This window comes from Schistocerca americana, chromosome 3 (genome assembly GCF_021461395.2).
Source record: "Schistocerca americana isolate TAMUIC-IGC-003095 chromosome 3, iqSchAmer2.1, whole genome shotgun sequence".
Lineage (NCBI taxonomy): Eukaryota > Metazoa > Arthropoda > Insecta > Orthoptera > Acrididae > Schistocerca > Schistocerca americana.
This window is the reverse complement of record NC_060121.1, coordinates 649,329,426-649,357,110: the sequence shown is the minus strand read 5'-3', so window position 1 is coordinate 649,357,110 and position 27,685 is coordinate 649,329,426. Positions and strand designations below refer to the sequence as shown.

Below are 27,685 nucleotides of genomic sequence, written 5' to 3'. Positions count from 1 at the left end.
AAGCCATGCTGTGAATCTACAATCAGTTTATGTTTTGTGAAAAAGGCACTTAGCTGAGAAAGGATAATGCTTTCAAATATCTTACTAAGAGTGGAAATTAATGATATTGGTCTATAGTTGGAGACTTCTTACTTACTTCCCTTTTGATACACTGGTTTCACTACACTCATTTTTAGAACCGTTGGATACATTTTTTCTCTAATGCTGAAATTAATCAGGTGAGTAAGAGGTTTAGAAATTTCTTTTAAGCATGCTTTAGTAATAGCACTGGATAGGACATACCATCCAGATGAAAATTTTTTCTTTAGCATGTATATTGCCCTGCAAACCTCCTGCTCATTCACTTCCACAAATTCAAATTCGGTACATTGGGTGAGATCACACCGGATCTCTATCTGTGAATCTGTAATATGTGTTGATTGTTCACCAGAAATGTAGCGGTTATTAAAAATATTACATATAGCATCTGGGTTTTTTATAATGTTACCATCATTTTATATACTGAGTGGTTCCATGTTCATCTTGTTGGGACCTTTTCGGTATTTGTCAATCAGCTTCCAAGATGCTTTGCTTATGTTGTCAGACTGTTCTATTGTTTTGCTGTGAATCTGCTTCCTTAGATAGACAATTTCATTTTTAAAAGTTTGCTTGGCCCTATTTATTTTTCCTTGAAAACCTGCATACTAGTAGCTTTATAGAGCTGGTTTAGTTCATGTACTTGCTGCCTGAGCCCAATCAGAACTGTTGGGAGTTTTAGTCTAGGATTACTTCCATTTTGACAGTGTTTAACTACCTTCTGGATTTCTCTGACTGGACAACTATATTCATAATGATGCAATAGGGTTGAGTAGAATTCATTCCATTTCTCATCCGACCCTTTTACCTGGTACACAGAATCCCATGTCTCATTCACTAGTTTGTCTTTAAGAGCATTAATATTTGAGGTATTCAGCATTCGTTTCTGTAGCACAATTTTTGTTATTTTAGGCACAACTGAATTTTTGTATTCTATCACCTGACAGAAGTGGTCAGAATAAAGAAAATCTAAGTTACTGTAATTTACCTTATCTATAACATCTTTGTTGATTATAGCATAATCTATTCTAGTGGAACATGTGTCCGTCACTCTGGTGTCAGAGTTCACTAAATTTACAAGGCTGTATGAGGTCAGTACATCACTGAGTTTCAAGTTTACTATACTATTTGAGTTTGCATCTATATTAAATTCACCTAATATAGTAAGGTCATTAGAACCAGCCTGACCAGCAACACTACTAAGTTTATCCATAAACAACATTACATCAGCATTTGGTGGCCTATACACTCTACTCACTTTATCCTTTGGTAACTTAAGATCATTACTGTGGAGTACAATACCTGTCATTTCAATTGATCCTTCTTTGGTGTGGTGTTCAAGAAAGGAAATTGTTTTAGCTCCTACATCCTTATTAACACAAATTGCCACACCACCACCTTTATGGTTTTGCGTACAATAACTACTTGCTAGTAAGTAACCCTCTTATCTATAGTATATTATTTCACTGCATTTTAGCCCATGTTCCGTTATTACTAGTACATGTGGCAAGTGTTCCTCTATGAATATTTGTAGAATCTCTAGTTTGTTTATGAGATATTTCACATTTAAGTGCATTAACTTTAAGGATGTTATCCCTTCTTGTTTATTTACCATTTTGCACGAATCAAAATTGTTTGCGTTAAACTTTTTACGACATTTTGCATACACTGGTTTTTTGGAACTGACCTGCAATGAACAAAAGATAAAAAAACATGACAGGCATACAATTGGTAAACTAAATATAGTTTAAAAACCAAGCTTTTGGTATGTCTTAAAAAATGGAAAGTTTGCAGTGATGAGTTTTAGGTTATGGCAGTGAGATGTGGACTTAGAATGTGCAAACCATTCAAAATTGATGGTTCTCAGTGAGCAGTGGAGAGATGGATGTTGAGAATTACTAAGAGAGATGGGGAAATATACAAAGGAATCAGGAAAAATTATGGAATGAAAGATGTAATTATCACCGTAAATGAAATGAAGTGGGAATGACATTTAGCCAGACATACATATGTGTATTGGACCAAGAAAATACTTATTTGGATTCCAAAAGATAAGAAAATATCAGTAAGATGTCATAACTGAAGGTGGGTGGATAAAATTAGAAACATGCATGAGCAACATCTTTTGTAAAGATGAAGACTACAGAGGAGGCTATTATCCAGCAGTGCATGTCAAGTGGCTGATCGTAATATCGTAATCATAATAATATTTTTCTTTATCCAATGTTTAGATCAGTTTCTCCTTGCTGTCAGCACAGTTGATATGCATTGCCCTTCTTGTCCTGTTCCCCCCTTTAATAAGAGAATGAGATTTTAGAAAATTTGGAAACATAGAGGTTGACATGGGTCTGGTTGTTGTTTCCTTGGTGCAATAACCAACCCATAAACTCTTATTTTTTCTAATAGTTCAGCCATACAGCTTTCAGCCATTTGCAGTGAGTACAATGGACTGAAGCTACAGAACTGACCATTCTTCTAAACATGTGGACTGTGCCACTGCATATGTGGTCACAGATACACAAGTGCCAGAGATGCTGATCAGCTGCAAAGAGTATGCATAAATGAATCTGTGGCTAAGCAGGTAATCCTTGCTGGGATAGCACTGGTGTCACTATGAACTGCACTCTACTCATGTCTTTGTTACTCTTTATGCACACAAATTGCATTTTTTCTCATGATACTGGTACAAGTTGGTAATTAGAATGTGATGGTCTTCATCTTTCCTTTTCAGAGGCAGAGAAAAGTGGTTTAAAGACAATTGTTCAAGCCTCTAAATCAATTCCAGGTGCAATAGACATATTATGTCGGCTTTCGCCAAGTTCCTCTTCAGCACAATGCACTTACTGCAATTTTGTACACCCAAATGGAACAGGTTTTCTCATGCAAGAAGGACTTGGAAATGGACAATATGTTTATTTTGGAGATGGCTTGAACAGTAAATACAAGGACTGTGGACTCACCATATTGGAGCCAATGGAATCAGATTCTGGCATATGGAAATGCGAACTAGGCCTTGATGCGACTTTGCAAGTAAGAGATGGAGGGTACATCTTTTTGCAGCAGAGAGGTGAAGGTAGTTATATGTTTATAGTATTGTTCTGTGACTAACTGTATGTGTCATATGCCTGCTAAAATTGGTGTCAACATCTAGTTCTGTGCTACCACACTTCTTTATTTTGTTATTTTTATTTATTTATTTATTTAATGGTTATCACACACTTTCTAGTTTGGTAGCAACTGAAAGATATTTTTCATATAATCCTTGAATCAGGTCTATCTTATTTTAAAGAGACAAGAGCTCATAATGCCCCAAATAATTGTTGGCCATTTTTGTACCTAGAGCAAAATTTGTATGTTGAAATTTAACGGCTCATTTTTCATACAATTTTGAAGTTAATTTGGATTGCATGATTAACAGTTATGTCATTAATAAGGCAGGACCCATATCAGTAATTTCGCCTTTTGAACTGTGTAATGTAATTTTCAACATCCTCAGGTTAAAGTACTCACTAATACTGGCTGGCTGGCTGGTCTGGGGGAGGAGACCAGACAGTGAGGTCATCGGTTTCATCAGATTAGGGAGGGACAGGGAAGGAAGTCAGCTGTGCCCTTTGAAAGGAATCATCCCGGGATTTGCCTGGAGCTGTTCAGGGAAATCACGGAAAACCCAAATCAGGATGGCGAGACGTGGGATTGAACCGTCATCCTCCCGAATGCGAGTCCAGTGTGTTAACCACTGCGCCACCTCGCTCAGTCTCACTAATACTAATTCCATCCATTGGTAGGAACACATATGTCATTTCATTTAATTCCAATTAGGGATTTTCATTTACAAATGATTGAGTAATAAGAGAGATACCATGGAGTTACTGTAATTCATAAAATGAAATCAGATTAGCAGTGTAAAAAAAGTGTTTATTTGAGCTGCTGTATCATATACTGAAATTCTGTTCACACTAAAAAATAATGTACTCATATTTGAAACAGAAAACATAGTAGGAATACTTGGAATATGGTATTTTCTGTGTAATTAAGAAAAATGTAATTAGCATTGTTTATTCGTATCATCTCACTTATTTTTCAATGGAAAAAAGATGTGTAATCGTCATTGTATCACATTCCATGCATTTCAATTGTAACCACCAGATGATAACAACTTCTGTAATTGTAATTAGTGAATTAACTATGTGCGACAATACATGAATTGTATATAAGACCTATGAGGAAACGAGTAGGAAACCCAGTATGATGTACAATCTCAAGAATTCTTTGATGTAATATATTGTGCATCTGAAACAATAACTGAATTTTGACATCTTTTGAGAAAGATGGTGTTCTCCAGCCACTTTTCACTTCAGAAACACAGGGAAACATCAACTTTAGTGAAGCAATGAAACAAAGATAAGTCCTGGTCAACATCTAATATTTAGAACAAACCGAGTTACATCCACCAAATTTCAAGAACACTTATTTCAGCTACAGCTGATGAAATTAATATTTCATAAAGACATTTACTTTGAATTATTTTCTGCTGAAAATATTAACCCCAGAAACTTGGTTAAACCTTGTATTTCAGTAAGGCACTCTTTTCCATTTGTTGAAGGGCAATCAGTGCTGAAAGTCTTCTTTTTGTTAGTGTAAACTGTGTAAATGCTCCTGTGTCCACCTCTCAGTGTGACAATGAAATATTGTTCACTGCCTGATCAAAAGTCTTGGGACACCACTATGTAATACAGAACTGATTACTAGATATCATGAGGGGTGGATGTTTCAGTACAAATGGAGATGAGGAGTATTGTGTTGTCAGTAGAGAAGCTGTAACATCAGAATGAGCTGATCAGGAAAGTTCAATGACTTTGAATGTTGACTAGTTCTTTTACGTCACTTGAGTAAGAAATCCATCAGGGACATTTCAAATACAAAGTAATAGCCACAGCTAAACTAAGACCAGGCACACCTCATGTACTGACAGATAGAAACTGTTGAGCATTGCAGAGGGTGTTTGTACAAAAATTGCATGAGATCTGTGGACGGAATCACCTGTAACTTTCAGAGTGCTACTAGCATCCCAGCTAGCACACTGACTGTGAATAGAATATACTATAGTGATTAAAAAGCTCCATATAAGCCACACATTTCTGTGTCCCTGTTTAGCAACACTTGAGATTGTATAAAGAGCAATGCCATCAGACAGTGAATGACGGAAGGATAGTGAATGACGGAAACAAGTGAATTGGAGTGATGAATCGTGCTGCATGCAGTGGAAATCCGATGGAAGGGTTTGGATTTGGAAAATGCCTGGAGAATGTCACTTGTCATCAAGTGTACTGCCAACAGTGAAGTGTGGAGGTGGCGGAACTATGGTGTGTGGGTATTTTTCAAGATTATGGTGTGGTCCCATTATTATGCTTAATTAAATGCTAAATGTGGAAGGATGAGCACACTTTACAGTATTGTTTACTGTGTACAGAAGAGAAACATTTCAGAGATGATGATTATTTGTATCAGCATGACAAGACACCCTGTCATAAAGGAGCTTTCATGAGGCAATAGCTTGAGGATGTTAACATTCCTGAAATGAACTGGCCTGACCAGAGCCATGACCTGAACCCACTGGAACATCTTCAGCATGAGTTAGAACATTAACTTTGCTCCAGACTCCAGCACCCAACATCACTACCTTCTCTGATTCTGACTCTTGAGGAAGAACGGGATGCCATTCCTCCACGGATACCACATTGAAAGTGTCTCCAGCAGAGTTTAAGCCATCATAAAGGCAAAGGGTGGACACATGCCATATTAATGTCCAATAATATGTGTCCGGAAACAGTTCAGAATTGGATATTTTCTGTATCTGTACCTCATACCTCTTGTCCACAAAACTAGGCCAACTACAGCATGAGTAAGGAAAAATTAGGTTAATTTTCATGATAAATCTGCCAGAACCCCAAATATGTACCTCACTGAACACTTTTGTGAAGTACTTGAGAGTTAGTTGAATTCCAGATTGCCAGAACATCAGGTATAAAATATTTAACATGCTTCAAGGAAAACGAAATCAGATTATTCATTGATACTATCACAACTTACTGGAAGTCTTTTTCAATATTTAAATGTTGTAATTGTAGCAAAAGTGCATTCTATGCACTGTAAGTAATGGATACACTACGGTATATTGATAATATTACACACAACTGAGGAAGACAGGACTATAAAAGTTGAAGATGTCAATGGATACACTGTTTGAAAAATCATTAGGTCTCTGAAAAACAGTAACTCTTTTGGCTATGATGGTATTTCAACCAAACTACTAAAATGTTGTGTTGACTTGGTAGTGGCCCCATTGAGTTACCTTTGTAAGTATCAATGAGTCAAGCTATGTTTCCTGAAAGACTGAAGTATACAGTATTAATATCCATCCATGAAAGCAGTGGTTGAAAATACCACTTCAGTTGAAAATTACTTTATTTTCACACGACTGGTTTCGGACTGTTATAAGCCAATCCTCAGGTGTCATAGGTGTGCTGTGGTCCCCAAGCACTGCATGTACCAGGCGTGGTGTGCTGCCAGGTGTGGTGTATTGCCTGTGAGCGTAGAACAGATTGCTCATAGGCAGCACACCACACCTGGTACACGTGGCAGCCGAGGGCCACAGCACAGCTACGACACCTGAGGATGGGCTTATAACAGTCCAAACCGGTCGTGTGAAAATAAATTAATTTACAAATGAAGCAGTATTTCCAACCTCTGCTATAATGCTCAGTTGCAGATGTTCTGCCAACAGGATTGTTTGCCGTCCGTGAAAGTTGAGATGAGTAAGTGACCTCGAATTACAGAACCATCCCTCTCCATCCCGCATGCTCAGCATTTTTTGAAAATGTAGCTGATGTGTAACATTGAACCATCATTCTGATAGTGACCTTTTAACAATTGCACAGTTTCCTTTCTGTAAAAAATTATCTACAGAAGAAGCAATATATGCTTTCACAAACTCAGTCAGGTTGAAATAAACAATAAAAAAATTATCGTTTGGCATTTTACATGATCTTACCTTGACCTTCAGTTCTGTCAATAATAAAAAATTCTACTACAGAAACTAAAATGGTGTGGTGTTAACATGAGCCCCTTGTATGGATGGTGTCACACCTCAACAACAGAAAACAGTTAATCACATAACCAATGATATTGCTGAGGGTGGGAAAACATAAGCAAGAAGTAGCAGGTTGAAGCATTGTTTGCAGAAGTTGATGGGTATATGAGGGGAGCACAGCTGCAAACACTTCAGTCATCTTCCCTTGCACTGTGGGATCCAGCTGCTGAATATATGTGTCATATACGGTATAGGCTCTACCCATGTCAAATGAGTGAATGTTGTCCTTAATGATATGTTGTTGTTGTTGTGGTCTTCAGTCCTGAGACTGGTTTGATGCCGCTCTCCATGCTACTCTATCCTGTGCAAGCTTCTTTGTCTCCCAGTACCTACTCCAGCCTACATCCTTCTGAATTTGCTTAGTGTATTCATCTCTTGGTCTCACTCTACGATTTTTACCCTCCACGTGGCCCTCCAATACTAAATTGGTGATCCCTTGATGTCTCAGAGCATGTCCTACCAACCAATCCCTTCTTCTAGTCAAGTTGTGCCACAAGCTCCTCTTCTCCCCAATTCTATTCAATACCTCCTCATTAGTTATGTGATCTACCCATTTAATCTTCAGCATTCTTCTGTAGCACCACATTTCAAAAGCTTCTATTCTCTTCTTGTCTAAACAATTTATCGTCCACATTTCACTTCCATACATAGCTACACTCCATACAAATACTTTCAGAAACAACTTCCTGACATTTAAATCTATACTCGATGTAAACAAATTTTTCTTCTTCAGAAACGCTTTCCTTGCCATTGCCACTCTACATTTTACATCCTCTCTACTTCGACCATCATCAGTTATTTTGCTCCCCAAGTAGTAAAACTCCTTTACTACTTTAAGTATCTCATTTCCTAATCTAATTCCCTTAGCATCACCCAACTTAATTCGACTACATTCCATTATCCTCGTTTTGCTTTTGTTGATGTTCATCTTATACCCTCCTTTCAAGACACTGTCCATTCCGTTCAACTGTTCTTCCAAGTCCTTTGCTCTCTCTGACAGAATCACAATGTCATCGGTGAACCTCAAAGTTTTTATTTCTTCTCCATGGATTTTAATACCTACTCCAAACTTTTCTTTTGTTTTTTATTGCTTTCTCAATATACAGATTGAACAACATCGGGGAGAGGCTACAACCCTGTCTCACTCCCTTCCCAACCACTGCTTCCCTTTCATGCCCCTCAACTCTTATAACTGCCATCTGCTTTCTGTACAAATTGCAAATAGCCTTCCGCTCCCTGTATTTTACCCCTGCCACCTTCAGAATTTGAAAGAGAGTATTCCAATCAACATTGTCAAAAGCTTTCTCTAAGCCTAATGCTAGAAACGTACGTTTGCCTTTCCTTAATCTTTCTTCTAAGATAAGTCGTAGGGTCAGTATTGCCTCACGGGTTCCAACATTTCTATGGAATCCAAATTGATCTTCCCCAAGGTCAGCTTCTATCAGTTTTTCCATTCGTCTGTAAAGAATTCGCGTTAGTATTTTGCAGCTGTGACTTATTAAACTGATAGTCCGGCAATTTTCACATCTGTCAACACCAGCTTTCTTTGGGATTGGGATTATTATATTCTTCTTGAAGTCTGAGGGTATTTCGCCTGTCTCATACATCTTGCTCACCAGATGGTAGAGTTCTGTCAGGACTGGCTCTCCCAAGGCTGTCAGTAGTTCTAATGGAATGTTGTCTAGTCCGGGGGCCTTGTTTCGACTCAGGTCTTTCAGTTCTCTGTCAGACTCTTCATGCAGTATCATATCTCCCATTTCATCTTCATCTACATCCTCTTCCATTTCCATAATATTGTCCTCAAGTACATCGCCCTTGTATAGGCCCTCTATATACTCCTTCCACCTTTCTGCTTTCCCTTCTTTGCTTAGAACTGGGTTTCCATCTGAGCTCTTGATATTCATGCAAGTGGTTCTCCTTTCTCCAAAAGTCTCTTTAATTTTCCTGTACGCAGTATCTATCTCACCCCTAGTGAGATAAGTCTCTACATCCTTACATTTGTCTTCTACCCATCCCTGCTTAGCGATTTTGCACTTCCTGTCGATATCATTTTTGAGATGTTTGTATTCCTTTTTGCCTGCTTCATTTACTGCATTTTTATATTTTCTCCTTTCATCAATTAAATTCAATATTTATTCTGTTACCAAAGGGTTTTTTACTAGCCCTCATCTTTTTACCTATTTGATCCACTGCTCCCTTCACTATTTCATCCCTCAAAGCTACCCATTCTTCTTCTTCTGTATTTCTTTCCCCCATTCCTGTCAATTGTTCCCTTACGCTCTCCCTGAAACTCTGTACAACCTCTGGTTTCGCCAGTTTATTCAGATCCCATCTCTTTAAATTCCCACCTTTTTGCAGTTTCTTCAGTTTTAATATACAGTTCATAGCCAATAGATTGTGGTCAGAGTCCACATCTGCCCCTGGAAATGTCTTACAGTGTAAAACCTGGTTCCTAAATCTCTGTCTTACCATTATATAATCTATCTGATACCTTTTAGTATCTCCAGGGTTCTTCCATATATACAACCTTCTTCCATGTTTTAGCTATGATTAAGTTATGCTCTGCGCAAAATTCTACCAGGCGGCTTCCTCTTTCATTTCTTAGCCCCAATCCATATTCACCTACTATGTTTCCTTCTCTCCCTTTTCCTACTCTTGAATTCCAGTCACCCATTACCATTAAATTTTCGTCTCCCTTCACTACCTGAATAATATCTTTTATCTCATCATACATTTCATCAATTTCTTCGTCATCTGCAGAGCTAGTTGGCATATAAACTTGTACTAGTGTAGTAGGCATGTGCTTCGTGTCTATCTTGGCCACAATAATGCATTCACTATGCTGTTTGTAGTAGCTTACCCGCATTCCTATTTTTTTTATTCATTATTAAACCTACTCCTGCATTACCCCTATTTGATTTTGTATTCATAACCCTGTATTCACCTGACCAAAAGTATTGTTCCTCCTCCCACCAAACTTCACTAATTCCCACTATATCTAACTTTAACCTATCCATTTCCCTTTTTAAATTTTCTAACCTACCTGCCCGATTAATGATAACCTGCTGCATAATCCTAGGGTGCACATGGTCAACACCAACAGAAAAGTTGTCTTGCTTTGCTAGCATTGCCTCCTGGAAAGTAGCTGCACTGAATGAAACAAGAAAGATCTGAACTTCCCAAAATCTTTAGGGTCATCAGTCAACATACCCATAATCAAATCCATCTGATCAGTAGAGATTCAAGCAGTGACAACTCAGAAAGCCTGATTCCGTAGATTGTGTGGAAAATTCAAATCTTTTGGAGAATGGTTGCATTAAATCGCTCATGCTTATAAATAAAAGGGAACAACCCAGAATTCTCACAACAGACTCTGATCAGCAATTATGAAGTGCAGGAGCAGTCTACAGAAGATAAGACTTCCAGTCCAGTCTGTGTCCATCCATGTGCACTGAGATCAACATCACAAAGGCAATAGCAGAAGCATTGAAAATCCCTTGTGTGGAAGTGCTGTGTTATTAACTATTTTCCCTCATACATAGAGATAATCTTTCAGTATTGTACATAGTTAATTAGTTTAAAGCAATATTGCAGTGTTGAACCCAGAGCAGTTTTCCCAGAGGCACAGCTTTTGTGCTGTTCCAGTTAAAACATCTGAGTTGCTCCAGTGTAATAGGTAGCGACAGAATTTCTAACACAGGGGTTTTGTGGTGTCAGTGCACTTCGTCCTTGAATCTTACATGTAGATTATGCATCTATTTCAATTTAAATTCTTTTTGATATGCTAAAGATACTGATAATATATTTGCACTTTGATGAACAATCACTGTGGACTAATAGAGTAGGGAACAGATCATTACGTCATTGTATTAATCACTGAGATTTAAGTATCAAATTCATTTTTGAGACCTGTCTGCCTTGGGTGACCCTCCTAGTAGCTGTGCTGCTGTTGGCATAGCTCTTGACTTCAATGAAGCTCACAGACCATCTGCCCAACACTGAAGGTGCTTTAATTAGGGCAGTGTCCCAAGAACCCTCAAAATTGTTAAATACGAAAGTCAATAAAGACCTAAAAGTCAATGTAGACCTAAAACTCTTACAAATTAATAGTGTAATAGTACAAAATATTTTTCAATCAGCATAAATTAAATGAACTTCAGCATATGTCCCAACATGCCTATTTACAAAGTCCTCAATTTCACAGAGCCTGAAATGAGATCCAGTCTGTCTGAGATTTTTCCTACGACACCTAGAATAGCTATTCATCACCCTCCCAATCTCTGCAATATCCTTGCCAGGCCCTATGCTCCTTCTGCACCCATCTCTCTACCCTGTGGCTCCTACCCCTGTGACCATCCCCATTGCAAGACCTGTCCAATTCACCCTCCTACCACCACCTATCTCAGCCTTATAACTAGCAAAACATATACTACCAAACGATGAGCCGCCTGTGAAACGATGCATCATATACAAATTCTTATGTAAACACTGCTCGGCCTTTTACATTGCCATGACTACCACCCAGTCATCAGTTAGGATGAATGGGCATAGGCAGAGGATTTATACCAGCAGTACACATCCTGTTGTAGAGCATGCTCTTCAGCATGAGAGCCATGACCTCAGTATTTGTTTCACATCATCTGGATCCTTCCCCCAGACACCAGTTTCTCTGAATTACAAAGGTGGAAACTAGTGCTACAATATGTCCTTGGTTCTCGCTGCCCACCTGGCCTTAATTTACATTAATTTCTTCCATCTTAGCAGTTCCTCACAGTAACTGCTACTTTATTCATTCCATTTTAGTTTTCTACGTCTTTCATTTTCTGACCTGTCTGTTTTTCTATGTCCCCCCTCCACCTCTATTGCATGCAATGCACCTGTCTTTTCACTCTTATTAACTTGTGCATGATGTTTTAGTACTACTCTGTGTTTTTCACATTACTCTGTCTTCCATATTTAAACTCTCAGGTTTTCAAATCTTGTCCCATACAGTCCTCAACAATCAGTTTTTCCTTTTCATCCCATCCGGTAAGTCTCCCATGATCTGTGGTTCTGGGTGACTTTTCTGAACTGTACCCTTTTCCTAAACCTCTCGAGTCCTTTCCCGCCATCCCTCTTTCTTCTCTTTCAACTCTTCTGCCAGAAGAAGGAGCCACTGGCTCCGACAGCTTGTATAAGTTAAACCTTTTGTGTGTGTGTGTGTGTGTGTGTGCGTGTGTGTGTGTGTGTGTGTGTTCTCCTGACACTGCTTGGTGGGTAGATTTATTTATCTATCCAGTTACATTATATTGTCAAAAATTGATTATTTTCATTGTTAAATAAAAAAGTTTTCAAATTGTATAACTAAAATAATATGTATGATTTCATTTTCAGATAAATTCCCAGTTATACAAGCCACTGCATATTCTGAAGAAACAGTGATGCTGAATGGCTCAAGTACAGTACTGGGATGCACTGTTCCTTTCATGATTAAAGGATGTTGGCTGAGGCATCCCAATGGAGAAGTCATTTCTGTGCTACCAGACAAAACTTTCAGTCAAAGATATAGATATTCTGGTGACAGTTTTGGTTTGGGTCAGTGTCTGATTAGATTAAATGTGTATGTGGAGGATTCTGGTCAATGGGACTGCAATGTTGCACTTGATGGGAGCAAAACTGGAGATATTTCAGTACCGTTTAGAGTGCATGTGAAAGGTGTGTAACTGAAAGCATAGAAGATGAAGTTGTGGAACAGAAGTTGTTATGCAATAATGTTTATTGATGCAAAAAAACATTAGTAATCCTAATTTTAATTTGCAGCTAACAAGTTGTCTGTCGAACAGAAAATAATTGACGCTGCTAATGGAGATAGCACACTGTTGTACTGTTATAGTACTCAACACCAGCAGCCTCTTGATATGTGCCATTTTATTCGACCAGATGGAAGAGGTCTTACCCTTGATGGGAGTAACAGGTAAGTCCACATTCTATGAAATTTTCAAGTGTACATATTCTGATGCAATATGGTACATCTTTTGTAATGGATATTTTAATAAACTGCCCAAAAAAAACGTTCTTACCACCTAGATGTATGTGGATGTGTGTGAGCCTTGAATCAAAGGGAGCAAGGAATCAAAAAGTAAGTCTTAAGAAACTAAAAAATAGCTTTACTGTGAAATAAAAAGTAAACTATAAGCAAGGTAAAGGCTGTCTGCTTGAAAGTACGGTACACATTTTTGTACATCTGTGACATCAAATCCACTTCTACATATAAGTCTCTGACTATACGTACTCTGTTAATCAACTGTAAACTGCATGGCAGAGGGTACTTTCCACTGTAACACAAACTAGGGTGTTTTTCTTGTTCCGCCATGAAGTTGTACTAAAGTCCTAGCTTCTTCACTTAATACTTGTTATGGTAACTATGCAAATATGTTTTCACAAGATATTTGGTGTCTATCCTCAACTGTTGCCAGTTCAGGTTTTTCCAGCATCTCCCTGATACTCTCCAAGGGATTGAACAAACCTGTGTCTATTAGTGCTGCTCTTCTTTGTATATGATCACCATTTTTATGTTTCTATTTGGTATAGGTCCCACACACTCAAGCAGTGTTCTAAGATGGAACACATAGGTGCTTTGGAAGTAATTTCCCTATCAGGATGGCTGTATTTTTCTGATATTCTACCAATAAACTGAAGTCTGTCAACTTCTTTATCTACGCATGGGGCTGGGTGATCATTTCATTGCTACAGACTGCTTACCCAGACATTTGTACAAATTGATTAATACCAGCTGTTACTCATTGATACTGCAGGCAAAGGTAATTTCTGCAAAACCTTTATACACTTTTGGGTTTCATGGCATGCAAAATTTTACATTTCTGAGCATAAAAGCAATTTACCCTTCTTGCAGCAATTTGAAATCTTATCAATATCTTACTGAATATTTGTGCATCTTTTTTCAGGCAATATTTCATTATAGATAATTTGATCATCTGCAGAAAATCTGAAGTTATGATTAACATTGTCACCTTGGTCATTAATAGACAACATGTGCCCCAAAACAATGCTCTAGGGCAAGCCTATGGGACAATGACTAATCATTGAGGAATTTTCTTCAGTGCGTGAGATAGTGTTAGAAAAAACCACTCTTCAACTAACTTTTTACTTACAATGTCTGGCTACAGCCAGCAGACTTCTAACTCTTAATAATTTGACAAGGATGTAGCTCCCATAAGAAATTTTTCCTTACAGCAATCTTAGAGCTCTTAGGCTGACAATTTACTCCAGATGCATTACGAAGACCAAGTCTTCATAAAACTCAAGTTTAGTAACTGCTGCAGAAGTACCAAAAGCTGAGTGCTCACCTACACAATTAAAGTACCCTCAGAAACCTGAAATTACTATATCTGTTGATGACACTTCATCCGAGATAACATGCCGCATCCTTCATACCAAGAAAGCCTCACTCTAGTCACAAGTCATATTTGATACCCTTGTATGTTTGTACTTTCATTAATAATTGTTGATATGGTTGCTTTTCAGAAGTAAAGAAATATTCCATTTACCTGACTGCCTTGATCCATGGCTTTGAGGGGATTAGGTGATAAAATTGTGAGTTGGGTTTCTCACCGCCAATATTTTAGGAAACCATGCTGACTGGCATTCTGTTTCAGATATTAAACGACACATGGTTATCAAAGATACTGGATGATAGTTTCATGAATCACTGTTGCTACCCTTCTTGTAGATGGGTATGACCTGTAGTTGTCAAAGATACTGGGTGGCAGCTTTGTGAAACACTGTTGTTACTCTTCTTGTAAATGGGTATGACATGTGCACATGTTATCAGTCAAGGAGACTATGGTATATTTTTGTTAAAACAGAGGCATACTCAGCAGCAAATTCTGCATAGAATGTAATAGGGATTCCACCAGGCTAAGAAGATTTTATTCTGTTTTAGCATATTCAACTGTTCCACAATACCATGGTCACTAATACTTATAACAGTCAGCTTTGTTGGGGCAGAAACTAAACTGAGGCAGTACTTCAGTATTTTCATTTGCAAGGAAACATTTAAAAATAGAGTTCACCATTTCTGATTTAACTTTGTTACTCTCAATTTCAGCCCCTGTGTCATCTATGAGTGTCTGGACATTAATTTTTGTGCCATTTACAAGTGGAATTTCTTTGGGCTTTGTGAGAGGTATTTCTGTAAGATTCTGGTATGAAAATCACTGAAGACTTGACAAATTTCCATTTTGACAGCCATATGCATTTCTCTTACATCTAATGCACAGTAGTTGCTGTTTCTTTACAGAGACTGTATATCATGGAGGGTCCCATCCATCACTGAGTGTTCTGCTAGGTACTATAACTATTACTTTGTCAATTATTTTTCCTTTTTACCCTTTATTCTTTTGCAATCAATTGCTACAGCCATTTCATGGTCACTGGTACTAGTTTCACTGTGGCCATCTTCAAAGTGGTCAGGTCTATATGTTGCCTACATTTCCATCATGAGTGGTTTCTAAACTATATTTTCTGAGTAGTTTTAGAGGTAGTGCTTAGCATTGTTTTACCAGATGTCTTGTCACATCCTACAATTACAAAATTGTAACTATCTAAATCACTTGTGTGCATTCCACAGACAGCCAGCTACCTAGGTAGCAGCCTTTGATGTATAGTGGAGCTCTGGTCCATTTAAATGAACGTACAATTTCCGAATCTGATATTGGACAACATTCAGTAATATGAAGATGGTATCTGTTCTTTTGAACTCTTACAGGACTTGGTAAGATTGTCTGCCGCGAGTAATAAGTGTAATGGGCAGGGGCACTAAAAATGTAGTGTGTGGACATTAAGTTGGGAATGTGGGTCTCACAAGGAGTGTGCAAGGGATTAATCCCTGTAGTCACACTATCCTCCGTGCTCTTGGTGGCTCAAATGGATAGAGCATCTGCCGTGTAAGCAGGAGATCCTGGGTTCGAGTCCCGGCTGGGGCACACATTTTCAGCTGTCCCTGTTGATGTATATCAATGCCTGTTGACAGCTTAAGGTCTTGATTTAATTATCATTACATTCAGTAATGTACCGCTGCACCCCATCAATTGTAACATTCTTAGATCTTCCTCACATGCTGTCTATATGGTGGTCAAGATGCTGCTCAAAGTTGCCTCTGTCAATGATGGGGGCCCCACAAAGGACATCTACTGCGTAAATGTCATTCCTGCAACTACAACTTCAAATCTCAACTGGCCTTAGCAGTTTAAAATGGGTTCATGCCAACAAATACAGCAGATCATTCTACCAGGTTGAATCCTTTCTCCTGGAGGAAGCTGTTCATGGGGTTGTTGCACTGTGCTCTTGCATTATTATCCTGAAAGGCAAATTTATCACCAAAATATTGGTAGCAGATCTGTACAGTAATCTTGAGGATCCTGCCCTAATACAGAACAACCCTAAAATTACTCTCAATACTGATGAGAGGCAACTCGCATCAGTACATGACACCAGCGAAAAATTTAACTCGCCAAACTCTGTGCTGAATACAAGGCACTGCATGCCTGAGTTATGACTGTCAGACAAATCCTGCACCCAAATGAACCCTGACACAGAGGTCTTGTACAATAATACACCAGCAATAAGTGACTGAGATCTTAGGGTGACGGTGTACCAAGCAACATCTTCTTTTATGTCACTGAATGATACTCTTTGTGTAGAAGCTCAGTCATTGAAAAGTTATCAAAAGAAACAGAAACATGGAAAGGAACTTATATAAACATAGAAATGATTGGCCTAGCAGGAATAGATTTGTCTTATTACCACATTTTGGCTGATGCATTGCATTCTACTATAATAATGACATGGAACCAACAAATAGAAGATGATAATAAGCAATGATAAGCAGATACTGGACCATACAGAGTGAACATAGCATGGGATGACCATCATTTTGTTTGCATGTCTGTAATTGAGCATGTAGCTTCATCTACTGCATTGACTCAGTGCCGGAGCATTGCAATAGATATGTACAGTTCTGAAATTTTCCCGGCATATTTCTTCTTCTAATAATTTCCGGGTATGCAGCCAGATCTCGTCGACATTCTGCCATCATTCTGGTGGCAGAATGTCGACGGGATCGGGCTGTATACCTGGAAATTATTAAAAGAAGATATGTACAGCTCTGCATAAATAGTTTATTGTCGTGAACTTATATTATGGGCAGGACTTATGACTCACGTGTCATTGCAGTGCCTTTCATTTCACAACTCTCAACTAACTCAGAATGCAATTAGCATGCGAATTTCATCAGTGGCACACTAAATGTTAAAATGTAGTGGTTTTAGGTTAGAGATTGTCAGAGGATCCAGTTAACTGGTAAGTTAGAATTCTGAGTAGCATGCTATATTACCATATGAGCTGACAAGGAACTTGGATCCCAGATGGAACAAATGGCAAAGGCTCCTGTCACACCGTGGTAGACATGATGCCACCAGCAGTCAACCATATGTTCCCCCTGAAGATGGCCCCTGCGATGGGCTGAAACCGGTTGGCACTAATTAAACAAAAAACATGATTAAGACTGTTTTCTCAATACTAAGTTAAAAGTGCCTGACATTTCATCATTTCATCCATCACATCTAAAAGGGATATAACTGATGGGCAACTTGTTCATAATGGACCTCCAGTAAGCGCTGTTAACCCTTTGTGTACTTGAATACAAAATGTGGTTGAAGGAAATTCCCCAGGTACAAAACCAAGCCCTTTTTTGACTCCACACTATGTTACTTAGAAGTTCTGCTTGAAGCTTAGTGTGCCTTCACACCATGTTGAATTCCCAAACATTGTTTTGTAAATGTAATAATTTGTGTATTATTGCCATGGACCTCTTCAGATTTATAAAGTCTATTTCAGTCACATGCATTTTGTTTGATTAATGTTGCAATTTTTTGAAACATTGGTGTAAGAACGAGTAGTATTTGGAAAATAAAGAGCATTTGCTTCTACTTAAATGTTGGCAGCTCAAAGCTCATACAGGCTGACTTATTGATTGTTTATTAAGTCATAGAAGGTGATGTTTTGCTTCAATAATCACTTGACTGCAGGTGAAAGCAAACAACAATGGCTTCGAAAGTCATTGTTCCTACCAATTGTAAAGTGCATGCTGTAACATGATTGACAGCTACTCAAATTCATTAGAAGTTGTGCATACAGTGGTGAGTGAAGAAAATGTTAGACAGTGGTTTCAAAGACTTTAAAAGTGGGTGTACAATGCGTATGATGAAGGGCGAAGTGGTAGATCCAGCATCCTAATCTATGAAATCAGGTAACAAGCAAACTTAAAACTGTCATCTGATTTGTGATTAACAACTTCTGCTCTGGATGATGAATTTCCTCATGTTAGATGCATCACTATTTACACTATTTTCATAGAGAAGTTAGGATATTACAAACTATGCAAGATGGATACCAAACGTGCTTACTCCTCAACACAAAGAACAAAGAAAAGACAACCATTTTGGACCACTGCAAAAAAAAAAAAAAAAAAAAAAAAAATAAATAAATAAATAAATAAAAAAAAAATAAATAAAAAAAATATGGAAATTATTTGGAAATAAAACAAGCAATCTCCTTCTTAAAGAAATGGGTTGGTACACAGTGATTTGAACATAATGAACTCAAGACTGTTGTTGTCAACAGGTTTAATTCCCATGTGGAGAACTTCTAAACTGAGAGGTTCAAGCAGGCAATGTCACATTATGAAAAGTGTCAGGAAATCCCTTAACAGTAATGGAAATTCCTGGATGGAGCAATATGTAAAATAAGGGGAACGGAACCACATACTTATAGCTGACTGATATATGGAGCACAGAACCATGCAACTGTAAACAGCATTCTCAATAGCTTTTGAGATTTTGCTCTTTTTCAAGTGCCTTACATCTGTGTACTCATGTAAATATCAAGCAAGCAGTTCCTTAGTATAACTGAAGAAACAATGGCTTTTTTCAAACTGGAATGTTCATTTTAGCCTTTGCAGCCACAAATTGTAAGTAGCATTATAGTGATTGGTAATTTTTTATAGGCCATATGACATACAGAGTTAGTTTATAACACCTGATTCTATTTTTAACACTTTGGAGACTGGCCACTTAGCAGTATAATGGAGTTAGGAAATTGGCCATTTACTAAAGTGTTAGTGGCACACATGTAATTGATGTTTCGTCAAGAGAAATACATATTAAAAAAAGACTAAGCTCCGAGATTTATTTTTCATACTTACTTCCTAGATAGATTTAAAAAAAAAAAATGACAGAAAGTATAATTATCCTCCCAAGAAAAAAGTGTGAGGAGAATTATTGAACAATTTCTTCCTCTTGAGCTTCTAAAATGTCCTACTCACTCAACAGATATCACATATTTGAAGCAGTGTTACAGAAAACTGGGAAACCTAACAAGTACATACACAAAATTACATCAATGCAATCATAGTGGTTCAGCTATTCACGACAGCAGCTTTTACATTCGCTAATGTTCCTTTCAAAGTAATTCTACAAATTGACAACAGAAGGCAGCACTAGTCCAGGCACAGTTCATGAGACTTCTGTACATTGTTTGCACATGAAATGAGTCTAGTTTTCAAGCATTAGGTCTCTTATGTTTTGAGAAAATTGTGGCCCGACATACACTTGGATGTGGTCTTTTTACCACAAAGTTGCAGCCCAAGCTATGCTTGGGCTTGATCTCCAAAGTGTTAACTGACTTACCCCTCCAAGTCCCTGCAGATTTTTCTCCATGATCATAGGTACAAAATATGATGAACTGGGTGAATGAATATTCTAAGCTAGTCGCTGCTAAAATTATTCTTATACTGCTTGCTGCATTTAAGTATTTATTCATTCATTAATACATTCATTCACCATGTTCCATGGTTCCCATCATGACGAGTCTTCAGGGTGTGGATTAAGTTAAGCTATACATTAACAAAAGACACACAACTTGTGGAAATTTTACCTATACACTATATTAACAATAAACTTTTATTACACTCTTACTGCTTTTTTTTCTCTCAGCTACTAAATTAAAAGGAAAATTTCTACTTTGGACTAGGCTGCTATTTCCTAGTTAAGTTAAATACCCGCTGTTTCTTTCTATTAGTGGCTTAATATTTGCTTGATTACATTGATTTTTTTCAATCAGGAAACACAGCTATGTCTGTAATAATATGGGCCTATTTACAATATCCTACTACCTGCAATGCAGCTTTACAGTGAACACTGCCCCTTGCCATTAGCTAAAAGAAATTTTCATTCCTTGAATCTATGTGATTTAAACATGTAAAACTTTATTAAAATGGTCTCTAGCTGATTTCATGGTTCTGACTATTAGCTTGTTTGTATCCTGATATAATACTGCGGCACAACATTCAGAGAGCTTTTGAGTACAATATTCCTTAAACTGATAGGCTTGAGATTTAATTTCATTTGACTTATGTGTTACTTCACCTGTATTGTATAGACGTAAACAAATATCTAAGATTATTATCATGTAATTGGATAGATAAAAAATATCTACTCAACAAGCAGCAGCAGGAGAACACACACACACACACACACACACACACACACACACACATAATTTGATTAGTATCAGATTTATTTCATGCATATTAGCTGTAATGATACTCTATCTGCAGGGTAATTGAAGGAAGATACAGTTACTTTGGGAATGGACTGGATCTAGGAGACTGTGGCCTACGCATCACATCTGTTACAGCACAGGACTATGGCCAGTGGACATGTTCAGTCAATTTTCTTAGTGCGGCTTTGGAAAATATTGTTAATACTGAACATATTCAAGTTAATCAGAAAGGTGAGTGAGTTATGTTTCGCTCATTGATACTTTTATTGAAAATATCCAACAGATAAAAATGCTAAAACTTCTTAAAAAGATACTGAATTAAAATTTCGCATCACAATTATAATTTATTATACACTAGTCATAACTTTTAAAAAGGCATTCTTCTCTTTTCTCGCATCAAGATATCACAAGTACTGACTGCAGAAGACTCAAATGGAAACTAAATGTATAAAGTAACAGTCAGTTCATATAGATTTATGAATGCTAATTTCAGTGAACATTTAAAAATGAGGACCATCAACCAAGACAATTTCAAAAAAAATTTTCTCTTGATCCCTTCATTAATAAATTTCAGTATTACTCATCTACAAAATGCATCATCCACACAGTTCTGTCTCTTGGTTCTCAATATGTGAATCAGAAAAAACCCACAAATTTTTGACAAATAGAGTTTTGTTGACATCTGCTTTCAAACAGTACTAAAACACACCTGAAGTCATTGCAACAATCTTTATTTTTTGAGCTGTGCAGGAATGAGCAGTGAACTATTTGATTATCAGTTACTGGTCAGTTTTATATATCTTTTTTTAGAGCAACTATTTTACTTTTCTTTTTAATGGAACATTCAAACGTTTGTTGCCCTGGATGACATTTTCTGCTTGATAGTTTTTGGCAAGTTGTATGGTCGTTGCATGTTCCACTATCTCCTCATCCCTCCAGCGCTCCAAGAGAGTGTGGGTGATACTCTCTTTGTGTCTTTGCAGTAATGGAAGAATAATACAATGTGATTTGTGAAATACTTCTTCTTCATTTTTGGCCAGTATTGCCGCAAGGCTTTCTTTCTTTTGCTACCGCCTTTACCCCGCATTGTGCGCAGGGTCGGCAGGGTTTAGTATGGAGTTGGCATGGTTCATTTTAAGGAGTGGCCAGATGCCCTTCCTGCTGCCACCCCATATCCACCAGGATGGAAGTAGTGTACCCCAGCTGTCTGCATCCAGTGTAAATCGTGAAATAGTGTGAATATGTTTCAAATGTCTGCAAGTCATGTAGCTGAGGCGGGACATGGGGACCAGCCTGGTATTCACCTAGTAGGATGTGGAAAACTGTTGTATGTAAAATAAGAGGAAGACAATCACTTGCTTATACTGGATTGATGCATGGAGCATGTAACAAATAACAGAAAACATTATACACAAGCTTTCTTTCACTAGCTCTTTTTCCAGCAATAATACAATCGTTCACACACACAACCTCATGACACAAATGCACCCCCTCATGGTCATGGCAAGATTAATTATTGATACTCGATTAATGAAAGCAGTTGCCTGAGCTGATGGAGGTGGGGAGGGGATAAGAAAGGATGCAAGAAGAGTGTAGCTGGAAAGGGGTAGTTGTCTGGACAGATGACTTCACGGCTGCACAACAAAACAAAAAAAGTGCAGAGTTTCAACAGAAATAAATGTGGGAAGAGGAGGAGCTGGAGTCTTTGGGGAACTGAAGGTGAGGAAAAAAGGGGAGGAAGGAAAGGTGGGAAAGAGATGTGAAGATGAAAGATGAAGATGGAGAAAGGGAGAGCAGAGAGAAGCACTCACACTGCTCATTTCCTTCACCGCCTCTCCAAAGTTCCTGTCCCGTTATGACCAGTTGCCCGTCAGTCACTATGGATGTGACATCCTTGTACACAAACCTCCTCCATGCCCATGATCTTACAGCCATGGAACACTACCTTTCCCAGCATCCTGCTAATACCAAACCCACCACCTCTTTCCTAATACTCGTAACCAAACACATCCTGACCCACAATTATTTCGCTTCTGAGGGCAAAATCTACAGACAAGTCTATGTTATTGACATGGAACTTGCATGGAATCATCCTGTAACAACTTATTTATGGACCATTTGGAGGAATCCTTCCTATCCAGTCAACACATAAAACCTCTTGTCTGTTTCAGATTCACTGATGACAGTTTCACGATCTGGACTCCTTTGTTCCTCCTCCGCCTGTTCCCAATCTGCTTCAGGGGGTCCTTCTCAACTCATCAAGTGACATTCCTACATGTTGATCTCCACTTCTCAGATTGCTTCATAAATACATCAATCCATATCAAGTTTACCATTCGTCAGCAGTACCTTTGACATCTGACACCCACTCCTCCATATAAAATGTCTCTTCCTTACAGCCTTGCTATTCATGGACACCACATCTGCCGTGCAAAACAGGAATTGTCAAAATATGCCAGTAACCTTACCAGAGCCTTTACTGACAGACAATATCCTACCTAGCTCTTCCATAAACAGGCCATCTGCTCCACTGACACCACATTAAAGCTGTTAACCAACCACCGACAAGCACTCGTCTGATCACCTGGTATTGTTAGGCCTCGAAAAGCTTAGCCACATACTCCAACATGGCTTCACTAACCTCACAATCCGAGATGAGGAATATCGTACCCAAAATCCTTCCCACTTCCCACAAAATAGTGTTCTGCCACCCTCCATACCTACAGAATGTCGTTTTCTATCCCTCTTCCAATCCTTCTGCCAGTCCTGCACCCTTTGAGTCATTCCTTTGTGGTCAGTTCAGGTGCAAGACCTGTCCCACACACCAACCCACCACTTCCTACCACAGTACAACCACGGTCATTTCCTACCCAATAAGAGGCAGGGCCATATGTGAAAGGAGCTGTGTTACACATCAGATATGCTGCTATTACTAGTTAGTATGAGCCCTTGGTACAAATTTTAATTCATTGCTTTGGCCTATATGCATTATTGTAGATAAAGCTGAGATTTAAGTTCCTGTGGAACATATGATTTAATTTGATTAATGTATCATCTAAACCTGAGGTACAGGCAGGATTATCCTCATTTCATGCATTGCTAAGGTGCTATTCCAATATTGGAGAGCGTCTACAGTACTGAAATGAGTTAATAAAGGGAATATCAAGCTGAATTAGGCGTGAATTGGAGTTTGTGTTAGAGAGGGAGACATACTAAGGTTAACTGTGCTGCTCTGTTAGTCACAGTGCCAGGTTGCATAGGGTCCAGCGCATCTGCCTTATGAGCATGACACCCAGATTCGTATTACAGCCTTGGTAAAGTTTTATTCATTTGGCCTTAATTTATTACTATACAGCATTGTATGTGGGCATGACAACTGTCTACTCACGTGAATGTTCACCACCAAACTGTGACAGACTACAAACTTAATGAACCAATTGCCGAATAGGCTGCACACTACAACATAAATGACTTCAACAGCTGCTTCACTGTGTGGGTCATTTGAATACCCCTTCCGGCACAAGTTTCTCTGAACTATACAGATGGGTACTTTCTGTCCATCACATCATGTGCTCTTGCAATCTCCTCAGCCTAAACGTCCGCTAACTTGTTGCCATTGCCTCACCGTGCCTTTTCCCTTCTCTCTTCTGCCTGTACCACTCCTTCCCCATCCTAATCAGGGACTGTCTTCTTCCACCACCCTTCCCCCCTCCCCCCTATGTGGGAATTCTCCCTCTCACTTTCTCTCCATCTCCTCCCCCCTTTTTCAACCCCTCTCCCATCTCTCTCCCCTCCCTTTCTCCCACTTCATTTTCAACTTTCTCCCTCCTTTTTTTCCCTACTTCTCCTTTTTCTCTCTCAGTTCCCCCTCTCTTTTTACTTTTTCATCTTGTTGTGCAGCTACGAAGTCATCTGTCCGTAGATCTGCCTCCTCCTTCCTCCTTCCGTCTTTCCCTACCCCACCCCATCTCCATCAGCTCAGGTAGTTGATTTCAACAATCCAGTATCAATAATTAGTCTTGCCTTGGCCACAGGAGTGTTCATGTGGGTGGTTGTGTGTGTGAATGTATGAACTATTGTTGGAAAAAGAGATAGTGCTTGAGAGCTAGTGTGAATGCCGTTTTTTATTATGTGTAACTCTGTCCCACAATCCATAATAGGTGAGTGGTTGGCTTTTTCTCATTTTACATTTTGCTCCATCCACAACTAGCATTGCTGTTATAAGAGTCTCGGTATTGTTAGTGGCCTGATGCCACCACTCCCCCCAGGATGGAATTCAATGAAACCTGTCTCTCTGCATATAGTGTGACTCTCATGTTCAAATGTGAGACTGTTTTTCTAAATGCTTGGGTATTGTATATCTGAGGTGGGATGTGGATACCAGCCTGGAATTCAACTAACTGTATGTGGAAAACTGCCTACAAAGCACATCCAGGCTGGCCGGCACTCTGGCCCCTGTTTTTAATCGACCAGGCAGATTCAATCTGGGGCCAGTGCACCTCCTGTATCTTGGAAGCAGACACTTGAACATTCTTGGCTATCTGGGTGGGTTGTTTTATGACAAAGTATAATAAACTGTTGCAACATTATTTCACTGTCCCATTTGAATTCAGTTGTACCTGTCCTCTACTGACATGATTCTACTGTAATTGCATGTACTTCCCATTAACATATGCATTTTTAGTGATTATTAGTAGAGGTGGTTCTGGGTCTGCAATACAAACTCACTTTGTTACAGCTTCTATGCCTCTGTAGGTATAAGAATTGGATGGGTCAAATTGAGGTACCAGTTCTTATCAAAATTGTATACAATGAGCAAACCAAGTCCCAATAGTAGTTTGTTAGCCACAAGGTGGAACAAAGCTCAGTGATATGAATACACTATGAGAAAGGTCAAAGCTTACCACAGACAGTTTAGGTACAAATAATATGGAGAGTTTGGTGGTCATCTCTCTAAGGCAAGACTAACCGTGTGGTCTGTGCTGGATCCATATCTTCTTTCAATCAAGGTACAAGTTATGTCTTATGCATAGCCAACACATAAGAGCAGAAATGTCTGACTTTGCACAGATGCTCAGTTGTGGTGAGGGAGAGAGAACTATTGTTGCTGGTGGTGTTGTTGTTGTTTTCAAACTGCAGGCAGATTTATTGCTGTTCTCCATCCTGTTCCACCCTGTACAAGTCCCTCCACTGCTGTGTAACTACTGCAGTCTACTTCCACTTACTGTAGTCTAGCTTTAGTCTCCCTCTACAAGAATTGCCCTCCACACTTTCCTCTGTGACCAAATTAACTATCCCTTGATGCTTCAGGATTTGTCTTATCAACTTATACCATCTTTTGATTGGGTGGTGCCATAAGACTCTTTTCCACCCAATTTTATGTGGTTCTTCTTTAGTTACTTGATCTACCCATGCAATATTCAGCTTTCTTCTGTAACATATTTCAAAAATTTCCTTTCTCTTGTTGTCTGTATTGGTTAGCATTCATGTTTCACTTTTGTATAAGATGAGAGTCCAGACAAATACTTTCAGAAAAAACTTTGTAACACTTATATTTACACTTGATGTTAACAACTTTCTATTTTCTGAAATCCAGGTCTTGCTGTTGCGTTGCCATTTTATATCCTATTAACTTTGGATGTTGTCCCTTATTTTGCTGCCAAATAGCAAAACTTGTTGGCTACTTTCAGTATTTCCTTTACATTACTTTTAATTAAAAGTATCGATTTTGATTCTAATGGATAAGATTAGCTCGTTGAAGAAGAGCTGCTCATATTTCTCACCTTGTAACTTTACAGAAGAGCCTGTTTCTGGAATGCAGATGCAGAGCACTGGCAATATATTTGAATATGTGTTCAGTTGTTGACCATATTGGTACTTCATTTATTAGCCTCTTTTTCAATGGAAAATTTTTTCTGTGTGTAGCCTCCCTCCCAAAAAGTGGTATTTCAATATTTCTCTGTAGCAGGGAAAAATTTGAAGACCACAGTAGCTGCCAATGAAGTGGTACTTCCCTATAGCAAAAAAAGAAAGGTTCTACACTGCATAGAGGACCAAGGGCACTAAGACTCTACTAGTCCTACTCCTTCAAACTACTGCAATATGAACTATACTGATACTCACCTCTTAACGACTTAAAGGAAATTGTTTCCTAGACAAACAAAGTAATTAATAATTCAACTTTTCATGAATCTTCACACTTTAAAATCAATTATAACACATCCTAAGATATGCTTCCCCCCAGATAGGGAATGAAAAGTCCTCAGAATACTGCATGTTTACATTCATAATCATATACCATTCCACTTCATCTTTTGCTAATTAGCATTCACTTTCTTCACACTAAGATTATCAAACAAGTGTGTGAGCTGCGTTTGTGTGAGTGTTTATGTGATTGTCGTCTAATTTTGATGAAGGCCTTACTGGACAAAAGCTATATTTGTGACAGTCTTTTTGCTGTGCCTATCTGCGACACAGTATCTCCACTATACGGTGAGTGCCAACTTTCCTTTTCACGATATTGTAAGATTACCAAATATTTATTTGTTCAAATGACCAATAACAGTTAGAAGATCCTGCAGACACCTCAGTATCCTAAACTTTGATACTAAGCACATAGGTCAAATGGTAAGCCTTTTATATTAATTGTCACATTCTATAATATTCTTGTGAGTATTTAAACAATGGAAAATCAGCATGGAATAATGACAATATTATGAAAAGGGTAGACTGCTACTCATCATATGGTGGAGATGCTGCATTGCAAATAGGCACAACAAAAAGACTTTCAAACACATAAACTTTCAGCCAAACAGGCCTTCATTGGAATTAGACAACACA

At 38.4% G+C, this 27,685-nt stretch overlaps 1 protein-coding gene across 1 annotated transcript in view; it reads left to right on the top strand.

Annotated features, from left to right (window-relative positions):
• Positions 1-27,685, top strand: part of LOC124606273 — a 225,110-nt gene that overhangs the window by 133,637 nt on the left and 63,788 nt on the right. The window contains exons 5-8 of the mRNA XM_047138252.1: positions 2,807-3,148; positions 12,599-12,919; positions 13,025-13,178; positions 20,901-21,076. Coding sequence (XP_046994208.1) covers positions 2,807-3,148; positions 12,599-12,919; positions 13,025-13,178; positions 20,901-21,076 — 993 coding nt within the window. The remainder of the gene's footprint in view (positions 1-2,806; positions 3,149-12,598; positions 12,920-13,024; positions 13,179-20,900; positions 21,077-27,685) is intronic.